Source organism: Plectropomus leopardus, chromosome 1, assembly GCF_008729295.1.
Source record: "Plectropomus leopardus isolate mb chromosome 1, YSFRI_Pleo_2.0, whole genome shotgun sequence".
NCBI classification, from domain to species: domain Eukaryota; kingdom Metazoa; phylum Chordata; class Actinopteri; order Perciformes; family Serranidae; genus Plectropomus; species Plectropomus leopardus.
Window position 1 is genome coordinate 40124821 of NC_056463.1, and position 27485 is coordinate 40152305.

The following is a 27485-nucleotide window of genomic DNA, read 5'->3' on the forward strand; positions in this document are numbered from 1 at the left end:
ACCTGTAGGACAAGAGTTGTCACAGACAACACTGTGGAGCAGGGCAGAGAAAGAGTTGGGAGTCTCTGAAACGTGATGATATCTTTGGTGGCTGTTCATGTGTGGAGTTCCGAGTGCTGTAAGAACAACGAGGCTTATTTGGGGTAGATTTCTGTTCCAGCATCTGGAGGAATAAATGCGTAAATGTTTGCTCATGCTTCTGTTTTTACAAATGTGATGAAATGAATTTACCATTGTTCTACTTCTGAAATCTTTGGCACTGTAGCACGAGTCAGCACATAGTCTTTGCCCGGCAAATGTTCTTTGTAGGAGACAAGCATCCAAAGCCGCCGTTCTTTTCCTCCTCTCCCACTGCCGATCCATTGCCAAGCTTGTGCTGTACCTCACTGTCGTCATCTGTCAGGCTGCTCTCCTCCTCCTCTTCATTGTCACTCCTCTCATCTCTGGTCAGCTGTGACATCAGAGAAATGCATTAGATGTAGAAAGAGAGCAGATATGTGTGTGTGTGTGGGGGGGGGGGGGGTTGAAAAGAGGAGTGAGAGGGAGTGGATGTTGGGTTACTGCAACAAGCAGCAGATGGAGCCAGTAGCCAAAGGCAAAGAGAGCAAAACGTCCACCTCGAAGCATATTTTCTGCAGTACAGGACAATGAGCTGGAGTCTTAGGTTCTTGTCAGTGGAAACATTGAATTTCTTCATATATTACTGCCTTCAGGGTCACTGTGCTCTCTGCTGTTCTGTCAGTCAGAAACAATGGGCCTCATGCAAGAATCAACATACGAACAAATTTTCTCTTATTTTGTTTGCAACCATTCATTTTTGGGATTCACTGATGTTTTCTTTTTTTTTTTTTTGTCTTGTGCTGGGCAACAATTTGTGGAAATTGAAATGTTTTTCTCTGATCTTGGTCAGAGTGCTCTCAACCACTCATAAAATGTTGTTTTTTACCTATGAGAAAAGCAAAAAATAAGTTTTATATTTGAGGAACGTGAAAAAAATGCATGAATATAATTAAAAGAGAAAAAGAAAAGAATTAGAAAATGTTTGATAATAATTATAATGACTGGATTATGAAATCCAAAGGCTAAAGAAATACTACTATAGTTGGTGCACTGATCCCAGTTACTGTAATTTCAGTTACTGTGTGTCCCAATGCTGGCCAGTGCTGAATGTATCTAAGTACATTTATTCAAGTACTGAACTAAAATACAAATCTGAGGAACTTTAACTTTACTTGAGTATTTTAATCTCATGCCACTTTCCACTTCTACTCCACTACACCTAAGAGGGAAACATTATAGTTTTTACTCCACAATTATTATTAGATAATTACTTTACAAGTTAAGATTTTTTTGTGCACAAACCAAAAAAATGAAGTGCAACTAAAACATCAGTCGATCTATAAGAAAATAATTCTTTTCATGGAAAAATATTTAATGGTCCCAGCTTCTCAGATAAACTGTACGAGGACCTCTTGCTTTTCCTATATATTTTTTAAGTCTATTTCACAGTAAGTCAACTCCACTTTCACTACTGCAGAAGTTATTCTTCTTTCAGCCTTTTTTAGTGTCATGTCTCCAGTATTGGCAATGTGTCAGAGTCTTTGCACACAGCACAAAATCTGTTCTTATATAGTGTTTAGGGGGCATTACCTGTGCTAACAGGTGACTTCTCATCAGTGGGATTCATCTTTGAGCACACCTGGTCAGAGCAGATTTGGGTGGTTAAGAACGTTTGGTGTATCTGGACCTGACTTCTGTTATATTTTCTCTGACCAGAAAATTAAGATAAAATATCAGAGAAATTTCAGAGAATGTTGCTGCATGAGTCCCAACTGTCAGTGAGTGTGTATGTGTCTAAAAGTCATGGCTTTGTTGAACATTAGGTATTTGCTCCACGTAGCTAAGCAATCTGTTTCTTACAGAGCAGCCCTTGTTAGAAACTGTTCTAGGACAGACAAAGCGCATTCAAATGGAGACAGTTAGGTAAGAACAATGAAATCACCAAGGTCTGCTAAATGATTATCAGTGCTGTCAGGGAGTGTTTCCTGAAGAGATAGCTGGCAGGTTATGTACTGTAACAACTAATCACACAACGCTGATTTTTTCTTGAGTCAGAAATGAAACACAATCTTTCACTGTATTCAGTCAAAGATTGTGTTTAGACCCCAAATTGAACCCACAACCACTGCGGCAAGGATGTAACCTCTGTACATAGGGCATCTGCTCTATTATTTGAGCTACTGGGCACCCCAAAAATCTGTGATTATGGTGACATCACTACAATGAAGCCTGACCAGGCAAGAAGCACAAGCAGTCAGATCAATGTGTATTCTGTCATTGCCTCCCTAAATGACCTGTATTGGCTTTTTTTCCATTAAATCCATCCATCCATCCATCCATCCATCCATCCATACATACATACATACATACGTACAGCCATCCACCGGCTTATCCAATATGTTCTCATCCCAACTTGTCACATGGTCATCCTCCTGTGTCAGCTGTTTATGTTCCAGCATGGCACTACCGTGATTTCATCACAAGCACATAGTGGTGAGGTCAATGAACACATTACCATGGGCAAGCTAGCTATATTATATTAACAAAGGCGGCCATGATGTGTGTTTTTACACTATCACACCAAGCACTGGTATTCAGAAATAGACACAGCACTGTGATGCCACCACAAATGACTGGTAACACTAGTGTGAACCATAACCATTCCTCTTCACTTGAGGTGGACTGGGGGTGGGAGGTGGTGTTTTGAGCTGAATTCAGTCAGACCTCAAGGGAAAACAGGAAGGTGGGGACGATGGTCTGACGAAAGGGTCTGCTGATGTCTATACTTAGGCAGCACCAGGTGGGCCTCGCAGAATGGCAGTTGTTGTACCTCACTCTCAGCATGGTCTTTGCTGAGGAATTGATTAGGTTCCTGAAATGGCAACTGTGTCCATGGAGAAAGATGAACAGTGGGCAAAATGCTGTCACTGAAGAGAACAGGATGGTGGACAGTTTTATGTACTGCCTTATACACCAGTCAGCCAAACATTAAAACCACTGACAGATGAAGTGAATAACAATGATCATCTCGTTCCAATTCAATTTTCTGCTGGGAAGCCTTGGGTCTTGGCAATCATGTGGATGCCACCTAACACGCTCCACCCAACCAAACATTGCTGCAAATCATGACTCCCCATGATGGCAGTAGCCCCCTGAGCAGGACAGTGCACCATGCCACACCCTAAAAACTGCTCAGGAATGGCCCGAGGAGGGTGACAAAAAGCTCAAAGCATCAACCTGGCCTTTACCCTCCCAAGATCCCAATCTGACTGAGCACTTGTGGGGTGTGCCGGTTCTTCAAAGATACCTCCAATCAATGGTGGGGCCTACTTACATTGGTCTTGGCTCTGACATGCCACGACATGAACGTGGGTTGGTGTCTGGCACCAGGGTGTTGGCAGCAGATCCTCTTAGTCTTGTGGGTGGACAGGTGGATGCATTAAGTACTTTGTCATAGTCCTCAGGCCATTCCTGAGCAGTTTTTACTATGCATTGTACTGCTGAGGGGACCACTGCCATCAGGAGGTGCCGTTCGGTGGCATCCACATGAATACCAAGGTCCCAGATTTCCCAGCAGAACAATACATTGCAACAAGATGATCAATGTTATTAACCTAAGCAGGTGCGTCCTAATTGGATCACTGCCTTTATGGCAGTTTCAGTAGGTGAATGTGTGCTCATTATAAGAGAAGAATATTACTTAATTCCAGTAAGAGGGCATTTTGTAGATAAACCAGCCACTTTTTTTTCTAATTTAAAGATCAGCAGCAAAGACCAACTCAGCGAATGGTGACTTCATCCAGTCTGGTGGAGAAGGATTTATCTTCTAGGTTTTATGTTATCACCTGCCGTACAGCCTAATTGAAATGATGACTTGTGATGTCTCAATGGCTTTACCAGACCACAGTGAAAAAATGTTAAGTGATGTATAGTGTTGCTTAGCAAATATTGGATACCCCTGAAAAAAGATCTGGAAATATTGACAGATGACAGGCTGTTGTTACTGAGCAGACTTACAGTGCCAAACATGAATTTTCTGATCATGCAGAGAATGAGATAGGCCCAGAATATGTGCAGACAGAGAAGGACCACCAGCATCATGTTGAAGAAGTAGTAGCCAAAGAAGGCAGGGTAGTGGTGAACAGGGTAGACCCAGGTACAGTGGATCAGCCTGAAACACAGCAGAATAGAATTTTGTTTTAAAAATCTGAGTAGATGGTGGATAAGCTAGCTGTTGACGCAAAAGGAGCTCCTGGATATAAAACAAATTAAACTCAGACCTATAGTCTTAGTTTTATCATTTTTAAGGCTAGACTTATTACGAGAATTACATTCATTTAAAGCCAGAGTAAATAAATAGGTTTTCAGCTGTTATTTAAAAATGTTGACTTCTGAGTCTACTTCTCTCATAGTTTTTGGAATGGTATTAAACATTTTAGGAGCAAAGTTAACAAAAGCTGTGCTGTCTGTTTTCTAATGCACATAATTGTGTGTATTTAACAACCCAGCAGAACTTGTAAAGGATTATACAACGGCAGAAAAGCTGCAATGTAGGCTGGTCCCAAACCATTAAGAGCTTTCAAAAAAAGTGAAAGTAACTTAAAATATTTTCTAAAAGACACTGGGAGCCATTGGAGTGGTGCTAAAACCAGGGTAATAGGCTCCCTCCTCCTTGTTTTGGTTAAAAGTCTTGTGGCACAATTCTAAATAAGCTGAAGTTTCTAAAATGACAGGCCATTAAAAAGAACATTGCAATAATCTAATTGATTTGAAATAAAAATAAAAATAAAAGTTTGTCAGTGTCTTTAAAGGATAGGGACAACCGTATCTTTGGAATGTTTTTAAAGGTCACCTTCTTTATGTGTGAGGTAAAACTTAAATTTGAATCCTGAATAGTGCCAAGGCATATTACTTAAGATTTAATAGCCAGATGCACAAACTTGGAAGACATTAGATCGCTTTTAGCTTTGGGGATAATTAAGAGTATTTCACATTTCTTTTTGTTCAGTTTTGTTCAGATGCATCTATATTTTTATCTCTTATATTATTTAAATTTAATATTTGTTATTCTTCCTTTATGTTAATTATTTTGCACCAAAACACCAAGTCAAATTTCTTGTATATGTAAATGTACTGGATTCTGATTCTGATTCTGATTCAAAAAGTTATTGCTTATCTAATAATAAGTTTTTACTGCAGTCATTCCTGCGGTCAGGGAGCAAAGGCCAGTTTACAGTTCCTTATATATACTGAGTTTATTAGATCCACCTATCTGAAATTAATGCAGTCTAATCAAACAGGCTGAAGGCCTTCACCTACCTTTGTTTTTGGTAATGTTAGTTAATTTAATTTGTTGATGAGAGATGTAACAATGACTAGTTTCATGGTATACCGAGGTCAATTCCAGATTACAAGTGTTACAGTTTTTACATCTTAATTGTGTGAATGCTGGTTTGGAATTAGCGTGAATGATTTTTGAGTCAATGCTGATTTAGCATTAACACTTATGAGATCTAATTCTGACTTATTCTTTTCGCATTCATTCCATTTATGCAATATGCCTTACACTTTTTAAATGTTCTGAAAAATCCCTTCACTCTCCCTTAAGGTGTAATTTTATTTCACCTCATGATGTTTTAGGAAAAGCACAAAGGTAGAGATGTTTAAAACTGTAATATCTCACTCATTTTTTATATTTTTTATCTATATAAATGACATGTCTACATTTCAAGCAAAGGCAAATTCCAAACTTAGAGTTTTGGAATTTTAATGTCCTTTTCAAGCACTACTCTGCCATGTTATAACCAATTTGCCTAACCATGACTCATCACTTTCAAACAGAAACACAGGTGATTCTGATTAACTGATGAGACCTCCATCAGTTCCTGCCTGTTTCTGCTTGTGGCATCACTTTAAGGCTCAACTGTCAAGTCTAGATTCACACCTTTACACACACGCACGCGCACACACACACACACACACACACACACACACACACACACCACACACACACACACACACACACACACACACAGAGACACACACACGCACACACACACGTCTTACCAGAATGGAAAGATGATCAGTCGTGTTACCATAAACACGATGGCAAACAGAACAAAAAGACTTTGGCAGGTTTTCTCCCACTTGGCATAGTTGAATAATTTGGCAGACTAAAAAACAAATGAGTTGCATTGTTAATTGGCCACATTTCAAAACCAAGAGCAAGTTTAAACTTAAGTACTGCCTGCTGTATCATGGCGTAAGCAGAGAGTAAGAGTGTGGACACTGGGTTGGTGAATGGTTATGGCGATAGTTTAAACATGGGTGAGTCCTGTAGGGTTACATTCAGCTACTTTAAGACTGACTGCCATTCTCCTCCTGTTCACAACATGACCTCAGACTTTCCTCATCCTGGTCAGCTAACATAAAGATTCTCCTGTCTGTACATATTGCCCCTTTCCCTGGTCAGTTGCCAGATTATCTGTGTTTGTTGGTATCCTGCTTTCCAGCCATCTGAACCTGGACCTGAACCAAAGCACATTAATCATCTTTCGGTGATGAACCTAATGAAGTGACTAATGTATTTCAATGCATTCAAATCTACTAACAAAATACCTCCAGTGTTGAGCAGAAGGATGCATCTTAGTCACTGGTATCAAAGTAAGCATCTTCAAAGCTTTGGCTGGTAAAGTTGCTACCTGGATGGGCAGGGAACGTAACTAACACTCCACCCTGCCTATCTGTCGGTGTTGGGTCTGCTAAGCCTCCAGCCTGCGTGCCAGTCTACTAGCTTCTGTCCTGCACCCGACTTGCTCGCCTCCAGCCTGCTCCCTATCTAGGCTGCCGCCTTCCTGCCTTCCCTATGCTAGCTAGCCTGGCTCATAGACTGGAAAAATAATGAAAGTAGCTACTGTGACGTCACCTACTGGTTTGTGGACTGCTGCTTTGAAGCCTCAAATTCGTCACATGTTTTTGGAGCCAGGAGTGACCATATTTAGATGAGAGGTTTGAGCTGTGGGGGAGCAAGGGAGGGATCTGGCTCACAGATTGTGGTAATGCCTCACAGACAGCCTGTCATTTAAGAGGCCCCAAATATGCATAACTCTCAGCCTTGTTAAAAATGAAAACATATGCAGTTGTCATGAAGGGGAATTGGCAATAGAGACCAAATCTGTTGTTTCTACCTGACTGTAAACATGTTTATTTCTGCTGTAAAGTTGTTCATTTTGACACGTCCATGGGGACGCTGTTTTGGAGCCAGTGGCCAAACGATGAACTGCACTTGTTGGCACTTTGGCACACATTGGCTTCAGTATTCAACTATAAGGGTTGCTGTTTGGTCTGGCTTAGCTCCAACTACAACCCCCTATTGGCCACTCCTGGTCACAAATTTGCAAATCCTAGGATGGCGAAGGAATGGCCCGCCTTACTCTGCCTTACTCTGCCTCTGATTGGCTTGCCCTGACAATCTTACCCTAACCCTAACCATTCCTTTTGCCTAAACCTAACCATTCCAACCCAATCAGCAAAGGCAATGAGTACTAGCCAGTCATATGGAGAATAACACGAGTTGCCATATAAATCTTCACAAATGGGCCTCCTGATCACCCTCCAGAGCAACTCTGCCTATACCACCAGCCCCCTTGCCCTGGTTTCAACTGTAACCAAAATCTTTCACCTGGTTTAAGCTGCCCAACCTTAACAACAGTTTATTTGCAATTACCACAGTAGAAACTTAACCATAGTGTTTGTGTATGTACATATTGTGAAAAGAAAAGGTTTTAAAAATGTTAACACTGAACATAATCAAGGTTTTGCAAAGTCATGCAGTATCAACCACTTATAGGGCTGTTTAAAATTATGTGGCTGTAGCTGACCTCCAGTAAAACATCAGAGGCATCATGGACGATCATGACCAGGGTTCCTATACGAATGTAGTTAACACACCAGGAAAATGATAAGAGCACCAGTGTTGCCAAGTGGTGGATGATTTGCTCCTTAAAGTCCTAAGGGAGAGAAAAAAACAAAACATAAAGCTATTACAATGGAGGACATCATGATGGCATCAAGGAAGCTGCTAGCAAGCCAGATAAAGGTCTTTAAATGTAAACATCAGCAAAAGTTGAAGAAAAGATGAGGAAGAATTGGCACTAGGTGAACTGACTGGGTCCAAAAAAACCCAGACTTTCATGTGGGAGTCTAGTGTTTTCTTCCTGTCTGGTTGTGATGTTTTTTTCTACACCTGACCATGTCCCTCCTTCCCCTAATCCTAACCATCTGTGCCAGCATGTGCGTTTGTTGACATCCCAGTGTTGGCTGCCATGTGCTTTCCTTGCCTAAATAAAACCAGGTGCAGTTTTAATCCCACCATATTCTTTTATTGACATCACAGTAGCAGCATCATGGAACATCAACAGCAGAAGCAAAGGGATACCTAGTGCTGAAGTCCCCCACAAAGCAACAATATGTGATGACTTGGGATGAGAACGTCTTGGCAGAAAATGAAGGAAGATTCACAAAAGGATCAAATTACAGAGCACAAGTTAAAGAAGCTGATGGGATCACGTCACTGAACTTGTACCTTGCATAATTCCATGTGACAAATAAATAATTGATTGATTGATTGATTGATTGATTGATTGATTGATTGATTGATAAAATGGTTGGTTGATTGGTTGATTATAGGTACATCACAAGTGCAGGAGATTCAACCAAGTTGAAATTTTGGCCTTCAACAGCCACTACTCACCTTTCTCTTGACATCAAAGGCAACGCTTAAGAGAAGAGATCCATAGAAGCTCATCTCCAGGATATAATACCAGTACTGAGACTCCAGCATGGACTGCAGATAGAAAAGACAGTGAAACAGAGACTGTCAGAGAGACATCAACAGACAAAATGCCTGTCCCTTAAGGCTGTTCTCTTTGTCCAAACCCCTTTGGCTGTATGAAACTGAAGACTCTTTTGTACACTCAACTCCATTGTACAAAGGCAAGTACAGACTGATAAAGAAGCTATGGGATCATATTGGAGGTCCACTGTTAGATACCACCCCCTAAACATGTGAGTGAATGTAATACAAAACTTAATAAATATAATAAATATGTACATGTGGAACTAAACATAGTAAACACAGTAAACACAGTAAAACCAACAATAAAAAATCTAAGTGGCAGTGATTTTTGTTGTTTATCTGCAAAGTCAACCTGAGATTCAACCGTCACACAATGACGTTACCTTAATGTCATGTATAGAGCCTCTAAGCAAAACAGTGAATGGAGATCAGCAGTATTTCTGTTTTTGTAAATGCATGTTTTGACTATTTTTTAATTTCAAAAATCTTAAAATGAAACAAATAAAAAAAAACAAAACAGCATTGGGTCAATATGTTGGATATGGCATGACGGCATGAAGGCTTGAAGGAGTCAGGTTTTAGGAGCAAGTTAAACAGTGAGAAGCTACTCCATGTGAAATGCTGTTTCACGTTTTTCTTTTTTATTTATTTATAGATAAATATATTTATCTATATATATTTTCTAAGTTTCATTTATTTATTTTTTTCATCCCACCAAAACTAGCAATGAAAAGGCACCTCTGGGGACACCAAAGTTTTGGTGGGGGGCCATGTCAGCCTCAAGTTAAGAGTTAAGGGAATAAAATACATAAACAGGAAGAAATAAAAACAATAATAAAAAGAGAAATGCAAAACCAGAAACACTCACAAAATCAACTCAGTTCAACAGAGCTGACCCACTCCCAAGGGTCTGGGGGCGGGCTCTGCAAGGGTTCACAGCTATCTGCAACAGATCAATGTCCTGAGAGAACTGACGACCTGACCTCTGACCCTGAGCTCCCAGAGCTGACCAGAGATGCCAACTCCACTTTCTCTTTTTATGTCTCTCCTTATTGTTATTATTCAGTTCATTTTTTAAAAAAAATGTTTCTTCTTATTATTATTATTTTTATCAGTGCATTCTTTACTATATATATGCAGTATTATATATTACATTTATGTTTATGTCATTATTTATGTTCTGTATTTTCCTCTTAGTTTTATTCCCTCAGCCCCCCTCTCTCTCTTCCTATCAGCTGCAGACATGCATGCTCCTTAACACATACACACGCAGGCCCTCAATAATCACCCATTCTATAGTAAAACAACCAGTTTGCATGTCAATAACAGCAAGAATACTTTGGTGCCCTATCATCTTTAGTATGTTAATTTTCTGTTTTTCTTGTTTTGTCCTGTCCTGTTGTCACAAGTGGCCCCAGGTGACTCCTGTGTGTCTGTGTGAGTGAGAGTTTAACTTATTTTTTGTGTGTTTGGTGCATGTCTATTGTGTTTTGGTTTTGTCTGTTCTTTGTTTTGCCCCCACCCCTTATCTGCACCCATCGATCAACACACCTGCCTGCAATGAAGCCAGCTGCCTACAAGAGAGCCAGCTCCACAACCACTTCCTCCTGGTGGTTTTTGTGATCTCTGCCAGGATTCCCTGCCAGTCATCCTGTTCATATATATATATATATATATATATATATATATATATATATATATATATATATATATATTATGATCATCATATAAAAAAATATTGAACATACTGTACACATTTATGACATTTTAAAGCAACTGAGGCAGAGTCTGTTGAATATGTGCACAGGAACCATGAGGATGGGAGATTTCAACCTTTCAAGCCAATAGTTTTTCAGAGGAATTAGTAAAAGCAGAGGAAGAAGAAAAAGCTTGGCAGAAACCTTGCACTGAATGAGACTGTAGAAACAAGTTCAAGGCTACAACTGTTGAAGGAGCTAGTATTTGTGACAGTTAAGTTCAGATTTATTTATTTTCCCCAAAGGCAAATTCACCTTGCACAGGCCAGGCACACAGTAACATGACAACAAATACATAACTAGTGCAACCATAAATACCACACATTATCTAAAAGTACAGTAATTAAATAGAATGGCAAATTCTATAGATTGGAATGTATTAGACATAAAAGAATTCCTGGCTAGGTGTGAATGTGAGCATGAATGGAGAAAAAAATCCTGAGAGCTACGATAATCTTGTGACCTGGTCCTGCAACTTTCCGAACATATTACTGAGGTCTAAGATTACAGACCATTTTTAACGAAAATGTAATGTCATATGTTGACAAATAATATATATTTTGTAACATTTTTTTGTTGTTATAGAGAATGAAATAGAAAATGTTACTAAAACCTTGCATTGTACCAATCTCAGAACATTTTTTTTAAGAACAAAAATTGCTAGCTTGTTCCCCTTTCCTGGTGCTGTGTTTATTTGTGACTCTCCATGACATGGGACATACTGTGGAAAAGCTGAGTGAATGTTATGTTATGTTTTGTTATTTGTTCTGTGTCCTTACATATATCCTATACCATGATTTTCTATGGCATTAGATCTGTGCTGTAATTAACTTCTGTTCAAGGACAACTGAGGCTCATCGAGTAGATTTACATGTAATTAGATTGTCTGATGGTAATATGATGATCGCGGTGTGTATAAATAGTATACAAACCTGCTTTGGAAAACCTGTCCATACTTCCCGCGTGTCATAAAACCATTCTTTCTGCAAAAACATGGGCAGAAAATGTTATTCCATTTGTACAGTCATCTGAAATGTGGATTTTATGAAAGATATGGAATACACAAGCACAATGCTGCTTGCAACTTTAATATTTAACCACAGATATCTTAAGTTGTTTTGCGCAGTAAATCGTACAGTATGTTTCTGACTGAAATGGACTCATGTTCCAATTATATAAGCTACTCACATCATACAGTGCTATTATTCCTCCGATAAATGCAGACAGGTAGAAGAAAAACCTCCAGCTGTAGGAGGCAGAGAAGAGACACTTAGTTGGCAGGTTTCCATGACAGATTTACGCAAAACTTAATTTTATATATTTTCGAAATGTTGATAAAACACAGTTGCAAGATGACTGTGTTTCCACTGAGTGATGTTATGTGACTTCTGCTCTGGTGATATTATTCCAATAAGTATGGCGATGGATTATCAAAACACTAGCCGGTTTATTTTTTATTGCAGCCACCACACTAGCCGTCAATATCTCCAATCCAAGGCCACATAGGTGTGTTATGGAGTCATAATGGAAAGGCAAGCCCTTTATACGTGGGATTGGCCATGTATGTGGGAATTGTGGGAGGTGATAGTCCACAATTTCACAGAGGAATTGTGGATTCAAAACTCCTAGATGATCTGCTCAACATTTGACATATATGCCTTGCTATAACAGCTCTTGTATCGCCTGCTGCATCATGCCCGGGGGAGTCAAACCTCTTAAAAAGAATTTCCATTGCAATTTTGCAAATATTTTTGGAAGCCTGTGTGAATATAAAAACTTTTTTTTTAATGTATGTGTTTCTGTTAGTCATATTTTTATATTCACATTTTAATTTTGCACAATTTGAGGGTTAATGGAAACCTGCTTTCAATAGCATGGCTATTGAAATGTTCTGGGTTGTTGTTATCATTGTCTCAAACACACGCATGCATGCACAAAGGCACGCACACACACACACACACACACACACACACACACACACACACACACACACACACACACACACACACACACACACTCAAAGAGTAGTGACCTGGCCTCTCTGAACTTCTTGAGGACTCCAGGAAGGTCCTGAGTACGTCTTCTTCTGAACCAACGTTCAACTTGTCTCACCGACAAACTGCATTTCTTAGACAGCCCATCAATGTCTGCCTGAAGGGGGGATACAAACACACACACACACACACACACACACACACACACACACACACACAAAAGCAAACACATAAAGGAATTAAGATTAGATTTATGTCTATCTCTCAGAAGAAAGAACATCCCTTCTGCAGAAATATCGGCTTTTTGGTGGTCGTACTTTGTTAAAAACTGTTCTTAATTTACCACAGACCTTTCAGCAAAGGTGACATGGTCACATGCTCTGCATTCCATTTACTGCTGCAGATCACATGCAACATTTCCTTAAATTTTCCTTCCAATCCAGTCCAAAACAAATGTATTTATAAAGCACATCTAAAAAACATGAGTTGACCAAAGTGCTGGACATTAATACATAGATTAAAAAAAACAGTACTGATGGTCGAATGAAGCCTCATGAACCATTTTCTTTCTTTTCTGAGTCTACTAGGTGGCACTCTTTGTTCAACAGAGAGTTGAAAGCATGTAAAATTGCCTTTGCTTGACCTTTTTTCTTTTCTTTTTTTTTTTAACAATAGCGTCATCCAGTTGGCTCAGAAAAGAAAGAAAACGGTTCACAAGGTTTCATTTGGCCATCACTAAAAAAATAGCACAAATATCATAAAACAGGACATAAAAAAAAAAAATGTTACAAAAAGGCAAAAAAACCCACAAGGTAAAACCACAAAATTGTCAACTCCCATACTAGGTCTGAGAACACCGAGCAGAATGAATGAGTTTTAAACACGATTTAAACACAGGCAAGGTGTATAGGGAGAGATGGTGACGGTCTTTCAGTGACCTTCCACGTCAACCTATGACGTTTTAAATTATCCTTGCCTGCGTCAACCTATGACGTTCCAGGATGCCATTGATGTCAACAAATGCATTATGGTGAGATGATGTGATGGTGGGAGGATGCAGCCCGTTGCTGTGCATGATGCAGCATGGTCCCTATGTCCACAAAGAGAGCGGACTGTCGCAATAGTTAGGATTAGGCACCAAAGTCACAGATGGTTAGGTCAAGGCAAAAGAGGCACATGGTAAGGTGTAGAAAACACACACACACACACACACACACACACACAAACACACAAAAGTCTCTTGTTTGTGGGACCCATCCACCTGCCCACTCACCCTATAAGTGCAGTTGCACTCCTTATTTATTCTATCTTGTCTTACATAAGTATTATTATATAACCTGTGTGGTGATCAATGGTGAACAATGTTAGTTTTTTTTTTAACATAAACAGTGATATTAGGTTCAGCACTCAGTGATAGCCTTCATCTTTATAATAGACTTATGACAATAAGCTGACATAAACAATTGCACAGGTTACAGTAGGTTTAAATTACTATATTGACTTCACACAAGTCATCTTTCATCTTTGAAAATCTACCTTCTGTGTTCCTAAAAATTCATATGTTCAGCTATCAAGCACTGGCATCTAAGACAGGACAAACAATCAAATTAATATTATTGAACTAAAGGAGGAAAAAAAAGGAAAGCCAAAGAAAAGGACAAATAGAAAATACAGAGCCTTATTCAAGGTGGGCTCGTGTGGTGCTCCCCTAAATGACTGTCAGCGCCAACATGAAGCATCACAATTCAGTAAATTCAGTTCATTACTCTTGAAAACATATTATAAAACACTGACCACTTAAATAATCTCTTTTATATATATATTTATTGATAGGTTTATTGATTTTTTTGTTGAACTGTTTCCCTCCATTTATAATATTAAGGGACATGTTTTTTGCAGCCAATTTCTTGTTATCTGTTTCAATGCTGTTATATGCAGAATCCTGAATAAATATTTATTATATTCATTACATCTTTTATCCACTGTTTTACCCAGTAGCATAACATCTACATTCAAATACCTCTAAATTTTTCCAAAACATTTCTAATGATGGGCAGAACCAAAAGATATGACTGAAATTGGCATTGGATTCACCACACTCCCTCCAGCAGTTTGATAATATTTTAATGTCATATTTAGATTATTGCACTTGTGTTCTAAAATAACGTGATTGTTTGATTAATTTCCTTCCAAGTGTCCCCTGATATTTGTGTATTAAGTTCTTCTTCCCATTCTAACTTTGCCCGTGTCCCTCGTTGACTGAGACTGTTTTCTAAAATATTATAAAATTCATGAGATTTGATGTGGTACCTTAACATTACCATAGTTTTTAAAAAATTTTTTTTTTTATCAAAAATTGCACAATAACAATGTGCGTATTGATGATATTTGAGCTGCATAGCAAGTCCCCCTTTCTCTGTGTTCTTTATGTATATATTTATGGAAACAGGATGTGGATAGTATTAAATATCTGGTATCACAGTTCCCAGATATTTAATACTATCCACATCCTGTTTCCATAAATATTCATCTTTCAATTCCCTGCAAACAGGAGCGCCTAGTACCATAGCTTTTTATTTCTGTATATTTAGCTTTTATCCTGATGCTAAACTATTAGTATTAATAGTATATAGTATTCAGAATTTGCATTATTACTATTTCTCCTCTCAATACTGCTTTTTTCTCCCTCCCACAGAGTAACTGGTTCTACTTCTTCAGTATCATTGATCTCTAAATAGTTTTTCAGAGTTGATCTTATTAGTTAGTTTTTGTTTTTGTTTAGTTTCCATTTGTAACAGGTGATCAGAGGTAGGTAAGGTAAGGTAAACAGAGTCATTGGATTTATATTGCATTCTGTAACCTTTGATACCTGATTCTTAAACATTATATATATATATATATATATATATATATATATATATATATATATATATATATATATATATATATATATACACACACATATATAAAAAATATATATACTATATATATATATATATATATATATATATATATATATTATACACACACACACATATAAAAAAATATATATAATATAATATATATATAATAGTATTTACCATAAGCTTTTGAAAATAAAGTATAGTCTCTTCCTTTGGAATGGAGAGTTCTCTACATGTCTATCAACCCTAACTCTTTGACTGCTCCTCATTATTTTAGCGGCTTGATCTGAACTATGTAGTCTGTTACTCTATGTGTCCAGACTTGGGTCCATGATTAAATTTAAATCACCAGCGGTGATTGTTATCCCATGACTTTTTGAAACCATAATTTCTATAACCCTTTTGATTAGTTCCGGGCCTTCTTCAGGAGGATTATAGACATTCATAAATGAAACAATTACATCATAGATCTTTCAAAACTACCATTACGTATCTACCTTCCTTGTCTGTTATCAGCATTTCCAATGTAAAAGTTATTTGGGGCATTATTAATATTGCAGCTCCTCTTTTTGAAGACTTAAATGATGAGTGATATATCTGAGCCTTTGTAAATTTCTTCAGTTTTTTCATGTTCTAATTTCACTGAAGGAAGATTATATCAGGTTTCTTTTTTAAGTTGTTGTAATAGCTTCTTACGCTTAATTGGGTTATTAATACCATTCACATTGTATGAAATTATCTTTATTGTTTCCATTTATTAGGGGGTTAGTGTAAAAGATAGATACGTTTGGTATGTCTGACAGTCGTGAAATAATTGGACAACATAAAGATGACATACTGACTCAACAATGACTTCCTAAGGTGGCAGTCCCGTTGTGGCTGCCTGATAAATAAAGATTGAATATTCATTCATTCATTTATTCATTTTCTGTAACCGCTTGTCCTCGTAAGGGTCGCAGGGGGGCTGGAGCCTATCCCAACTGTCATCAGGCAGATGGCGGGGTACACCCTGGACAGGTCGCCACACTTAAAGATTGAATATATATTTAACTTATTTATAAAAAGGAAAAGGAGGTTTACTGATTGATTGATCACTCCAAACTCAGAACGTCAGAGGCATTTAATTAAAATGTCAAAGGTTGACGTGAAGGTCACTGACCGACCATCATGATGTGACGACTTTGGAGTGAGATTGTGTTGGCCCCTAAATTAAATACACGTTGTCTTTTCTTTTTATATTTTCTCTGTACCAAGATACTTTTTGATGTATCTTTGCCCATCTCTGTCCTCTGAAAACACTTTTTACTGTCATGTGGTGCTACTTGCAGTGCATGTCTTTATTTGATTGTTTTCCCTATTTGCAGCGGGGTTTTGTTTTTCGTTTTTTTCCTAAACGCTGTCAAATTAGTGAAGATATTTTCTCTTGTCTCTTGGTGGTGTTTTGCCTATTTGCATGTGTTTTCTTAATTTTCAGTATGTTGCTCTCAAAGCCACTGTACAGGGCTAATTTTTAAATGGGACGTTGATTACCTGAACAGGATTCCGACACTGCGTAATGTAGTAGTGTTCCAGGATGGGGTTGTCCTCTGCTTTCAGATGAACTCTGTGCTTGATCCCAGCAGAGACTGCAAGTGGAGTTGCTATCCACCTGGAACACAGTCGACAAACACAGGTTCAAATCTACCAATGTCAGTGTCAGAAGAGGACACTAACACACACACACACACACACACACCTACACACACACAAACATTTCAGCCAGACCCTCAAAATTTGGCTGTTGTACCAAATTGGAGGGGCAATGTCTCATTGTGATTGTTTTCAAGGTTTATGTCCTTAATCATGGAAAATTCATGATAGCATTGCAGCAAAGGTATCTTTCTATTTGCTAACAATCCATTTTTCATCCCTCCATGATTATTTTTTTTCAGTAAAAAGAAGGTTACATCAAAGAATAAAATCAAGTCATATATCACGATAAGGCTTTGACTTAAATCTATTTACCAGTCGTATTATCATGATATCGAGGACAACATAATTTGACCTTTGACCTCTAACACTGCAACAGGGCAAACTCTGAATGCCTCTACAAATACCTTCATAACTAACTTCATATTGATCTGATGTGCCTATAATACTTAAATTATAAAGAGCACAAAAAAGCTTTTTAAAATTTTAAAACATGAACATGAAACATGTCTTGTCAAAAATGTGTTCAGCTTGTTTCTGATAGAATGTTCAGAACTTTCAGCTGCATTGGATTCAGTTATTGGGTCCATTGTTAGTAGCTTTCTAACCAGCAGAAACACAAAATTAAAAAAAAAAAACTCACAACCTTCCCTAAGATATTAATTATTTTACCAATTTTACACTTTACTTTTATTTTTTTATATATTTTTATATAAAATATATAAAATGCTACATTTGATTATGCCTTTATTCAGAATCAATGGCTTATGGTTTATGTTACATTTAACTAAGTACCCAGAGGCATAAAGTTGCTTACTATAGTGTGTCTTTTGTGTGTGAGTTTTTTGTTGCTGTATAGCATGATGAGAATTTTAATCACTGAGCATCAGTGAAAAACCCTCATCAATATGTTCACCTTCGGCCCTACTAGTTGATGTGTAAATTGTTATTCTATCTTTGCAGTGTGAGCCTCCAATAAAATGTAGACCACAGCATTTAACTCCTCAAGTAACTAGTTTCAGTTCTTGAAAGTGGTGAGCTAGCTAACCATGTTCTTTCTTGAGGAACAAACATTACCATGATAATTTTGGTAGTGTGTCACATTGAGGCATTCATCCCAATAAGGAAATAGACTGTAGATCCTCCAGAATTGTATGAACTGAAAAACCCTTGCCAATGTAGGGATACCTAGCCCACCACTTGACACCCTGCAGTACAGTAACCTGTCATTTGGGCAGGTCGGCAGGTAAAGCCAGAATTCAACCCCCCATTTGATTCAACCATCCATTGAAATCAAAGCCTTAGCCTTGGTATGACATAGCTGCACAACAAGTCCATTTTTTTTGGCCATGTTTAAATGTGTTAGCTTAGATAATCCCCTTTTTCACACTGGCTTTATATGTAAAATAGTTAAAATAAATAAATAAATAATGAAAAACAAAATAATTGCACATAGAAAGACATTGTTTCTGTGGTGCAATCATACATTTTCCAACACTACAGGGACACAGGCCTAGAGTAAACACTAAATTTACTATGAGACATTGTCGCTCCACATCGGCACAACCAAGCCACTGGCTCATGGACTTTAGAACTCTGTTTGAAGTACCTGGATACATTTTGCCAGTCTTTAGGACTGCCTGTCTGTGCTACAATACTCCTACTTCCCCACCTCTTCAACAAAAGTCCAGACAGGCTCCTACTCCTATGGTGTGGTTCATTTGGATAGTTGATTACATAAATACATTAGTCCCATCATACCTACTGGAAACTGTGTGACTTTTTATTTTTTGATCATCACAGTCTTGCAAAGGGAGCTAATTATTTTCAATAACTTTTATTACATATTATTGGGTGAAAAACATAGCTCACAAAAACAGCTGCATATTTAGTAAACATGATCAGGTAACTTCCAAATCATTGCAGACAAATTATTATAAGCTCAGATTTGAAAATTGCACAACATCATAACCTTTTTGAAAATTGAAATGCAAGAAAGAATGGAGCAAAATTTGTGCTTGGACACTTCAATGGCTTTGTCACTTAACAATTGGCTTATTTGGTACACTTGGTGGTTCACTTGTTCCAAGATCACCCCTTCAAGGCAGATCTGGCTTTTGATATTCAGTGTATATCTGTGAATAGATTAGTGCATCGTCACCTAACAGAATGAAACAAAAGAAATAACACACTCCAGAGTTCCATTAAACCAAACAAAACATTGCAGACATGCAGGTCATAAGCAAAAGAAAAAAAGAAACATGTTGGCATATTAGCTGTATTATTGTTTTCTTGTTGTTTTATGTATTGTGTTTACTGCCTATATTTTGTCATTTTATTTTTCTAACATGTTTCTGCCTCTAATCTCCTGTTTAATTTTACCTTAACACTCGCCTGGCCTTTGTTCGGCATTATTGACTAACTTTTATTGTTTTAACACCCCCGGGGTTTCTTGCCTCTGATTTGCTTTGTTTGTCAAAGCACTTTGTAAACTATTTTATTAAAGGTGCTATATAAATAAAGTTGTTGTTGTTATCATTATTACAAGTGCACAGACATTCTGGAGGGCCACAATGGATTGTTTTGTAAATTTTCAAGTAAGAGACTCTGAAACACCCTCCACCTCAGAAACCACCAGTGAAAATGCTGAGGGTGAGACTAGCGCACATAGTCATGCTACAACATTCCTGCAAATGAGAGAAGACCCAAAATAGTCTAGATGCTATAGCAGCAATGAAGTCCCCTCTTTATATTTTAACAAAGACACATTATACATTGATACATTGATTATACAGTGATTATACACTGCATCGCAACATCCTGCAATCAAAAGAAGCATGATGGGCATGACATGTAACATGTCAATAACATTAATTTACATTCTCTGTTCTATGGCGGTGAAGAGGGTAAGGAGCTCCTGAATCTCATTGTTTTCACTCTTTGCAGACATCTGTTGCCATGTTCTTTCCTCTTTGAATCAGCTAATAGCTACTTTGTAAATCTCCCATGGTTTGGTCACCAACAAAATACTTAATCAAAATGTCACACATGGTCACGTCTTTCCAGTGTTATATTTCACAAAGGCCTTGTTACAGTGCTGTTACTACATCTGTTATTGAATCAAAGGAGAGACCACTCTTTGCCCCTTTCCTGCAATCGGACATCATATACAGAATGGCGAGGTGGCATAATGGCAAAATATTCTCACCTTGAACAGGCAGTGTAAATGCGAGTACTGAAGATCCCTGCTTTAAATGGTACTGTCTAATCCTTCAACAGAGAGTTTTATGCTGTTTATATGACCATATGGGAGAGAAGTTGCAAAGAGCGTAGTTCTTACCTTTCAAATAGGTATCTGATGAGCAGGAACACAAGGGCGTAGGGGACTGTAACATAGAGATGTGAGGCTTTGGCATAGACCCAGCCTTCCCTGTCCTCCAGGTCAGCCCACGTCAGGTTCACAGGCAGCCAGATTCTGTCCCACCAGAACCACTCATATAACGTGTCAAACATCCCTCCACCCTAACAGAGCCACACAAACACAACAAGTGAGGTTATACAGTACTAACTAGCCATACAGAGTACACACAGCACTGTCTGACCTAGTAAGTTATGAACTGATCCAGAGATACCAAGGAATCAGCCATTCAGCAAGCTTGTCTTCCATATGGAAGTTCCTTTCAATACTGCTTTGGAACCTGGTGTCACAGGAAATATGTACTCATTTGCACCCAAACACAGTGCAGCTCATTAATGTGAGAGCTGGCAACAACTCTCACACATTGACATTTTAAAATGTATAAACACTGAGCAGCACAGTATAAAACAATTTAAAAAACTATCAAACTAAATAACAGTGAGATGCAAAACACAGAAATCAGCTGACAGTGAGGCAAAAACAATAAGATGCAAATATGGTGCAATCTAATATATACATACACAGTGACACTAACAAGAAGTCTGAGGTTTCTTTTAAACAGCAACATAACAAAAAGAAGAATTCTTTATTATCACTTGTACATTGCACAGCAAAATTTGTCCTGTGCATTTAGCCCATCCTCTATGTAGCAGTGAGCAGCTGTGTTCAGTGCTTGGGGATCAACTCCAAATCTTCTGCAAGCAGGGGACACCAGAGCACACAGAGGAAACCTACATAGACCTGGGGATAAAATGTAAACTCCACATGATCTGGGACGGCCCTCTTGCTGTGAGGCAGCAGTGCTAAATACTGTTGCCTAAGTGGACTAGTGGACCAGTGGATGATGTGTTGGTGATCACCACTGCATCTCACGAGAGGGCCCACACTGCACATGGCAATCCTACAGAATGGAATGGATATGACAAGAGGTGGCTTCAGAAAAGCTTGGTCAGACTTGCGAATAGTGCATTTTCCTGAAATGTGGGACATGTTCATCTGCTGGGAAACCTCTGGTCTAAGCAATCATGTGGATGCCACCTGACACACTCTACCCACTCGAACATGGTTGCAGACTGAGTACCCCCCAACAAAGCAACAGCACCTCCCAATGGCAGTGGCCTCCCAGCAGACCACTGCTCCATGCCATACCTCTAAAACTGCTCAAGAATGGCCTGAGAAATGTGACAAAGATCTCAAGGTGTTGGCCTGGCCTCTACACCTCTACATTACCCAGATCCCAATCTAACTGAGAAATTGTGTTACGTGCTAGAACCCAACCTTGCAATCCACAGGACTCAAAGGATTAGCTGCCAAGACACCACAGCAAACCCCCAGATGACTTGCAACCATACCTCGACAGGTCAGAGCTAAATCTGCTCTAAGGAGGCCCCACTGTGGATCTGGGGTACTCCCACGGATACTCCATCAAAATGATTTGTGAGGAATTTGGAGGCCAGGTCAACACCTTGAGCTTTCTGTCACAATTTTCTGTCTATTCCTGAACCATTTTTGTTGTGTGGCATGGTGTATTGTTCTGCTGTGGGGGGCACTGCCATCAGGAAGTACTGCTGCCATGAAGGGGATACTTGGTCCACAATGGTTTTTGGGTGGGTAGAACATGTCAAGTAGCATCCACATGAATGCCAGGACCCAAGGGTTCCCAGTAGTACATTTTTTGAAGCAAGATGATCAATGTTTCTTATTTCATCTGGTTGGTGGTTTTAATGTTTAGGCTAATCGGTGTATACCTAGCAGGGATTATAAGGTGTCTGAGGTCATCATTATCTGGATTAAGCTTATCTCTATTGACAATGAACATTTCCTTTGCCACACACCTTCCGTTTGTCTCTTCTACCACCATAGCATTGCTAATAGGATTTTCTTGTCCCTTTAGTACAACCGTTGTAAAGGGAAGTGGTTGGACACCAGCTGTTGCCCGGGCCCAATGATCACTGGAAAGGAAACATTCACATGACCTCCCCCTCCTACCCAGAGTCAGTTTCCCCTGTCAGTTCTATTTCCTGCAGCAAGTCCATGATTACAGTCCCCTCCTGGCTGCTGGCACCAGACTGTGCTTAACCAGGGACATAAAGCTACCAGTGCTCACAGAGCAGTAGTTTGCTAAACATGAGGCAGGTTTCCATTACAGATTAGCAAAAAATGTAAGTGATATTTCTGAAATATTGACACGCATTGCGATAGATGTTCAAAACCTTAGCAGCTTTATGTCTATTGCAGCCACTGCACTAGCTGTCATTATTTCCGATCAACGGCGACGTAGACGTGTTATGCCAACAATAATGGAGAGGCAAGCCACATATACATGGGAGCGTGAATGCGGGATTTTTGGGAGGTGATAGTCCACGATGTTCTGCGACGCAATAATATCTCTTGTAATGCCTGCTGCATCATGCCAGGGAACCAGTTCCTACTGACAAGCATATAGCCATAGCATTATGTAACCTATAAAAGGAAAAAAAATGCAAAAATGCAAAATAATAGCTTTTTTCGATTCACCTACATACTACTTCATGTGAGCATAAAAACTTTTTTGCAATAAATCGAATTCTTTTTCTGAAATTGACGTGTTTCCTGTAGGCCTATTTTATATGCTTTTGCAATTTCAATTTGAACAATTTAAGAGTTCATGGAAACCTGCTGAGAAACAGTCACAATTTTGTAACTCTGAACTCTCACTACCTTATCCCTAGTGGGCCCTATATTCCTCACAGCATTAGAAAAAAATTCTTGTACACCAAATAAATAGGAAGGACAAAAAATGTTTTAAACGTTTTGTGTCAATCCTTTGTCACAAGACTTCTGACATGAAACCTCTTCGACATTACTTGCGATCTAGAAATTAAATTGAATGAACTTTCACTAATCATTTTGCGCATTTTAAAGTGGTTCCAATTTAGACTGATGTTACTAAATAGTGAAATTAAGAGGAATCCCTCAAGTTATAATTTAAGATTTTGAAACAGGTTTTGTAAATTGACTTCATTACACATAGATTTTCTCTATCTTATTAATTCATGCCATCCCATCCCTGGTTTTAGTTTATCAAGTGAGCCCGGGCTCCTAAAGGGCCAGGGCTGATCTGTGGTCCGGCACAACAATCATGGTTCTCAGTCACTGCTTTTGAAGGCAGAGATTTGTGAAGTCACTGCTACTGATTTTGATTTAGCTGCAGATGCTTTCAGGTGTCTTCTCTTCTAAATTTGTGCTAAATTTGTGATACATTTACTCTCTTTGGGCTAAATCTTGCAAGTCTTGGTAGTGTTTGTTGTGGTTAGCTTAGGACAATGTCACTAATCGGGATGAGGGACTCAAATCTCTAAACTCTTTTCCTGCTACTTCTGCTAGCTAGCCTGGTTGAGGTTCCACTTTCTTTTCTCATCGTGTTCCTCCACCTCAATCTTTTCCTTCTTCCTTAAAATGCCTGGCTGCGACGCATTGCTTACAAATGACTACATCAAACTGACACATGACAAAGGTGCAAAAATTTTACTATGAATTGTTTTTATCAACAGAGATGGTGGTAAGTTATTCCATTAAATAGAGTACAGTCAGTGATGCTACAGTTACTGTAATGTACATAAAGGCCTATTTCCTGAACAAATATTGACCCAGTGATCCCTCCCTTGCTCTTGAGATCACTACCACACCTATTTAACAATCCTGTTTCTCTCTGACTTTATTTCTCTCTCTCTCACACACACACACACACAGAGAAAGAGAGAGAGAGAGAGACAGAGAGAGAGAGAGAGAGAGAGAGAGAGAGAGAGAGAGAAACAAAAACTGACAATGAAGGGCGAGCTTGCAGCTTAGCAACCAGTCACAGTACAAAGCAGTTAATATTGGAGACATACACAAACACCAGTACACATACACATGTAGCCCACGTTTGGAGAGTCAAAGTCCTAACATCCCTTATTGTCTAATATCTGGCCCAATGGCATCTGTAACTTAACCCTTTAAAACCTGAGCAAACTGGTTTGATTTCTTGCAAAAACATGGGGAAAAAGCAATGAGAAACTAAACAAGACATGACCCAAAAAATGGCAAGAAATTAGTAAAAACGTTACATTAAAATTAACTGAAAAAAGCACCTAAAAGAAAATAAAAAAAGTTTTAAAAAAGTACTGAAATTTACTGTATACATTATTTTCTGCAACAATTTTTAAATATATAATTCCAACAATTAAAATATATAGTTTATGAGTTTATTCCAATTTTTTCCACCAAAACAATTTTTTTGGTAATTTTCTTGTCACCTTTCACTAATTTCTTACAATTTGTGGGACATTTCTTGTCAAGTTGCTTGCGTCTGAGCAGAAAACTGATGGTGATCCAGGTTTCAAAGGCTTAGTACAGTCTCTATATTTGCACTGGTGTCTGAAGTACATGCGTCTCAAATCCCCTGATATCAGCTCCACTATATTAACGATTATTATAGATGTTTGAAGCTGGTCATGTCATAACTTTGACAGACTGCTAAAAAGGCTCACTCCGAAGTTTTTTTTTTTTTTTTTAACACAATACATTATAAACATTTCCACTGAGAGCCTCTGAGGATTCACTCAGTGTTGTGCATTACAAAACATGTTCAGCCTGCATGTTATATGGACAGCTCTCTGTCTCCTCAGGTTCACTCAAAACATAAACACTCAGTAAGAGTACAATATTTTCCTCGGAAATGAAGGACAAAAGCTGAAAGTTTCATATTAAAAAACAATAAAACCTCTAAAATATCTCACTACAATTCACAATCAAACAATTGTTTAGTTCAAGTGACAAGTGACATTTGTTTGTAACTTAAAAAAAAACAAAAACCTTTTCATATTTGCTGAAACTGTCACTATATTCACAGAGCACTAAATAAAACAGACAAAGCAAAAGAGATCGTTCTTATCCCACACTCATAAAATAGTGCTTTTGGTGTAAGATTGCAACGCCAAAAGGCAGGTGGGGGCTTTAAATAAGGACACAGCTAGACAAAGTTGGTCGCGGTGTTATTATACGCCAGCGGACAGACCTACTGCGTCTGCATGATATGAACACAGGCAACATCACTTGAGAACGCAGCTGTTCAGAACCTGTTGCATCAGGTTGAAATACTGTCGATAATGACGTAATATAATGAGTACGAGGGCCCCTATAGGGCGTATAGGAGGGGTGATGGAGGGATCCAACAAACCCCAAACTTTAATGCAGGAGTGCGGTATTCGCTTCCAATCTTAATGTAATGCTTTTATTTCTACACCTCACCATGTGCCTCCTTCTACTAATCCTAACCATCCGTGGCAACATGTACTTGTTAATGTCCCAGCATTGGTTCCCATGAGCTGTTGTTCTCTAAACATAACTACGTGCAGCATCGTTCCACTATGTGGATCCCAGAACGTAAACAGAAGAAGGACACCTGAAGCGTAATATGTATACACAGGAGTCCACTGACAAAGCAGCAATACGGACAACTTGGGAAAAGAACGTGTTGGTCATTAAGTCAGCTCCTGAACTGCAGTCATAATGAGTATGTTGGTCCAGCTGGTGGATGGTGCTTTAGCTGAATGTATCCAACATGGCAGCAGGGTTACAAAGATTCCCATTTTACAGCTAAACTGCACACAAAAATATGCTTCTGAAATCATCTGAGGAAAGAAATCACAGAGTCTTGATTCATATTTGATCAGAGCTGCTGAGTTTGACAGTTTGACCACGGTTCATGGAGTGACTGAAATGATTGACAGCTGCGTTAGAAACTCCTTGGCTCTGATTGGTGTTTCTACCACGCTGCCATTGATTCTAATTTTCATTAGGAGGTGCCAAGAGGAGGAGGGACATGTTTTTTTTTTTGTTTTTTTTTTACACAAAAAATGTCTGTGACAGTTTCAGCAAATATGCCTTTCCAGAGCTGCTTGCCCAACACTATGATTCCATTCTCCTGTCAAATTAAGATAGAAAATGGTTCAAAGTCTTAACCCCCACCAATAATCCTAAGCCAAATCTTTCCATTTGAAATGAGCAGATCACATAACTCTCACAGAATCTTTGTGTTGTCCTTCTGACAACAGAGACTCCATTCATCCCTACTCAGCCACAAAGGTCACAATGCTTAGAGAAAACTTCACTAACTGTAGGCTAGACTACCTCTCTGCTGTAGCTACAGGTAGCCTCGAACCTGTGACAAACCTCTACTACATTTACACCTGAATTAAAGAAAACTATCACTCACATGAATGCTAAAAACAAGCATATAGCTCAGCAATCACACGCCAAGGTCACATACCAGGGTGCACAGGAACACAAAGGGACAAACAGGGACACACAGGCTTACCGGGCACGGTCAGTGCTTCCCAGTCAAGCAGGTGAGGGCTGTAGTTTCCACAACGGCCGACTGCTGTGTTTGCTGTGGGAAATCCACATGAAAGGTAAAATCCTCTATTCCCCGGACTCTGACGAGCTGCCAGCCACTCTCTTTGTTTGACATTCTTTGGAGTCACACCCAGCCCAGCCACAATTACCTGGGAAGGTTTTTTTTTCCCCCTCCAGGAAGCAGAGAGGTAGGCTAACGGACTGCCAAAACACGCACACACAAGCTTTTTTTTTTCTTCCTGCCCTCAAGGGATCTAATAACCTTGTTTGTTCTGTGATCCTAATAAAGTGTAAAAGCAGGTTCTTCCACAAAACAAACCCTGAAGGGCCAGAGGAGGCAACTAGTATGATATTAACTTTCATAAAATGCCAATTAATTTGGTCTGGCCCATTATAAACATTATGTTTAATTTTTTAATCAGTGACACT

General features: G+C 38.8%; 1 protein-coding gene across 1 annotated transcript; it reads right to left on the reverse strand.

Moving 5' to 3' along the window:
* Positions 1-27088, reverse strand: cers3a (ceramide synthase 3a). The gene is given in 13 exon segments (XM_042488147.1): positions 1-116; positions 232-318; positions 320-451; positions 4078-4231; positions 6127-6233; positions 7941-8069; positions 8813-8905; positions 11607-11657; positions 11863-11920; positions 12707-12825; positions 17102-17219; positions 20601-20782; positions 27019-27088. Coding segments are annotated over 12 exon segments (1242 nt in total). The 5' UTR covers positions 20774-20782; positions 27019-27088; the 3' UTR covers positions 1-95.
* Positions 27089-27485: the final 397 nt, after the last annotated feature.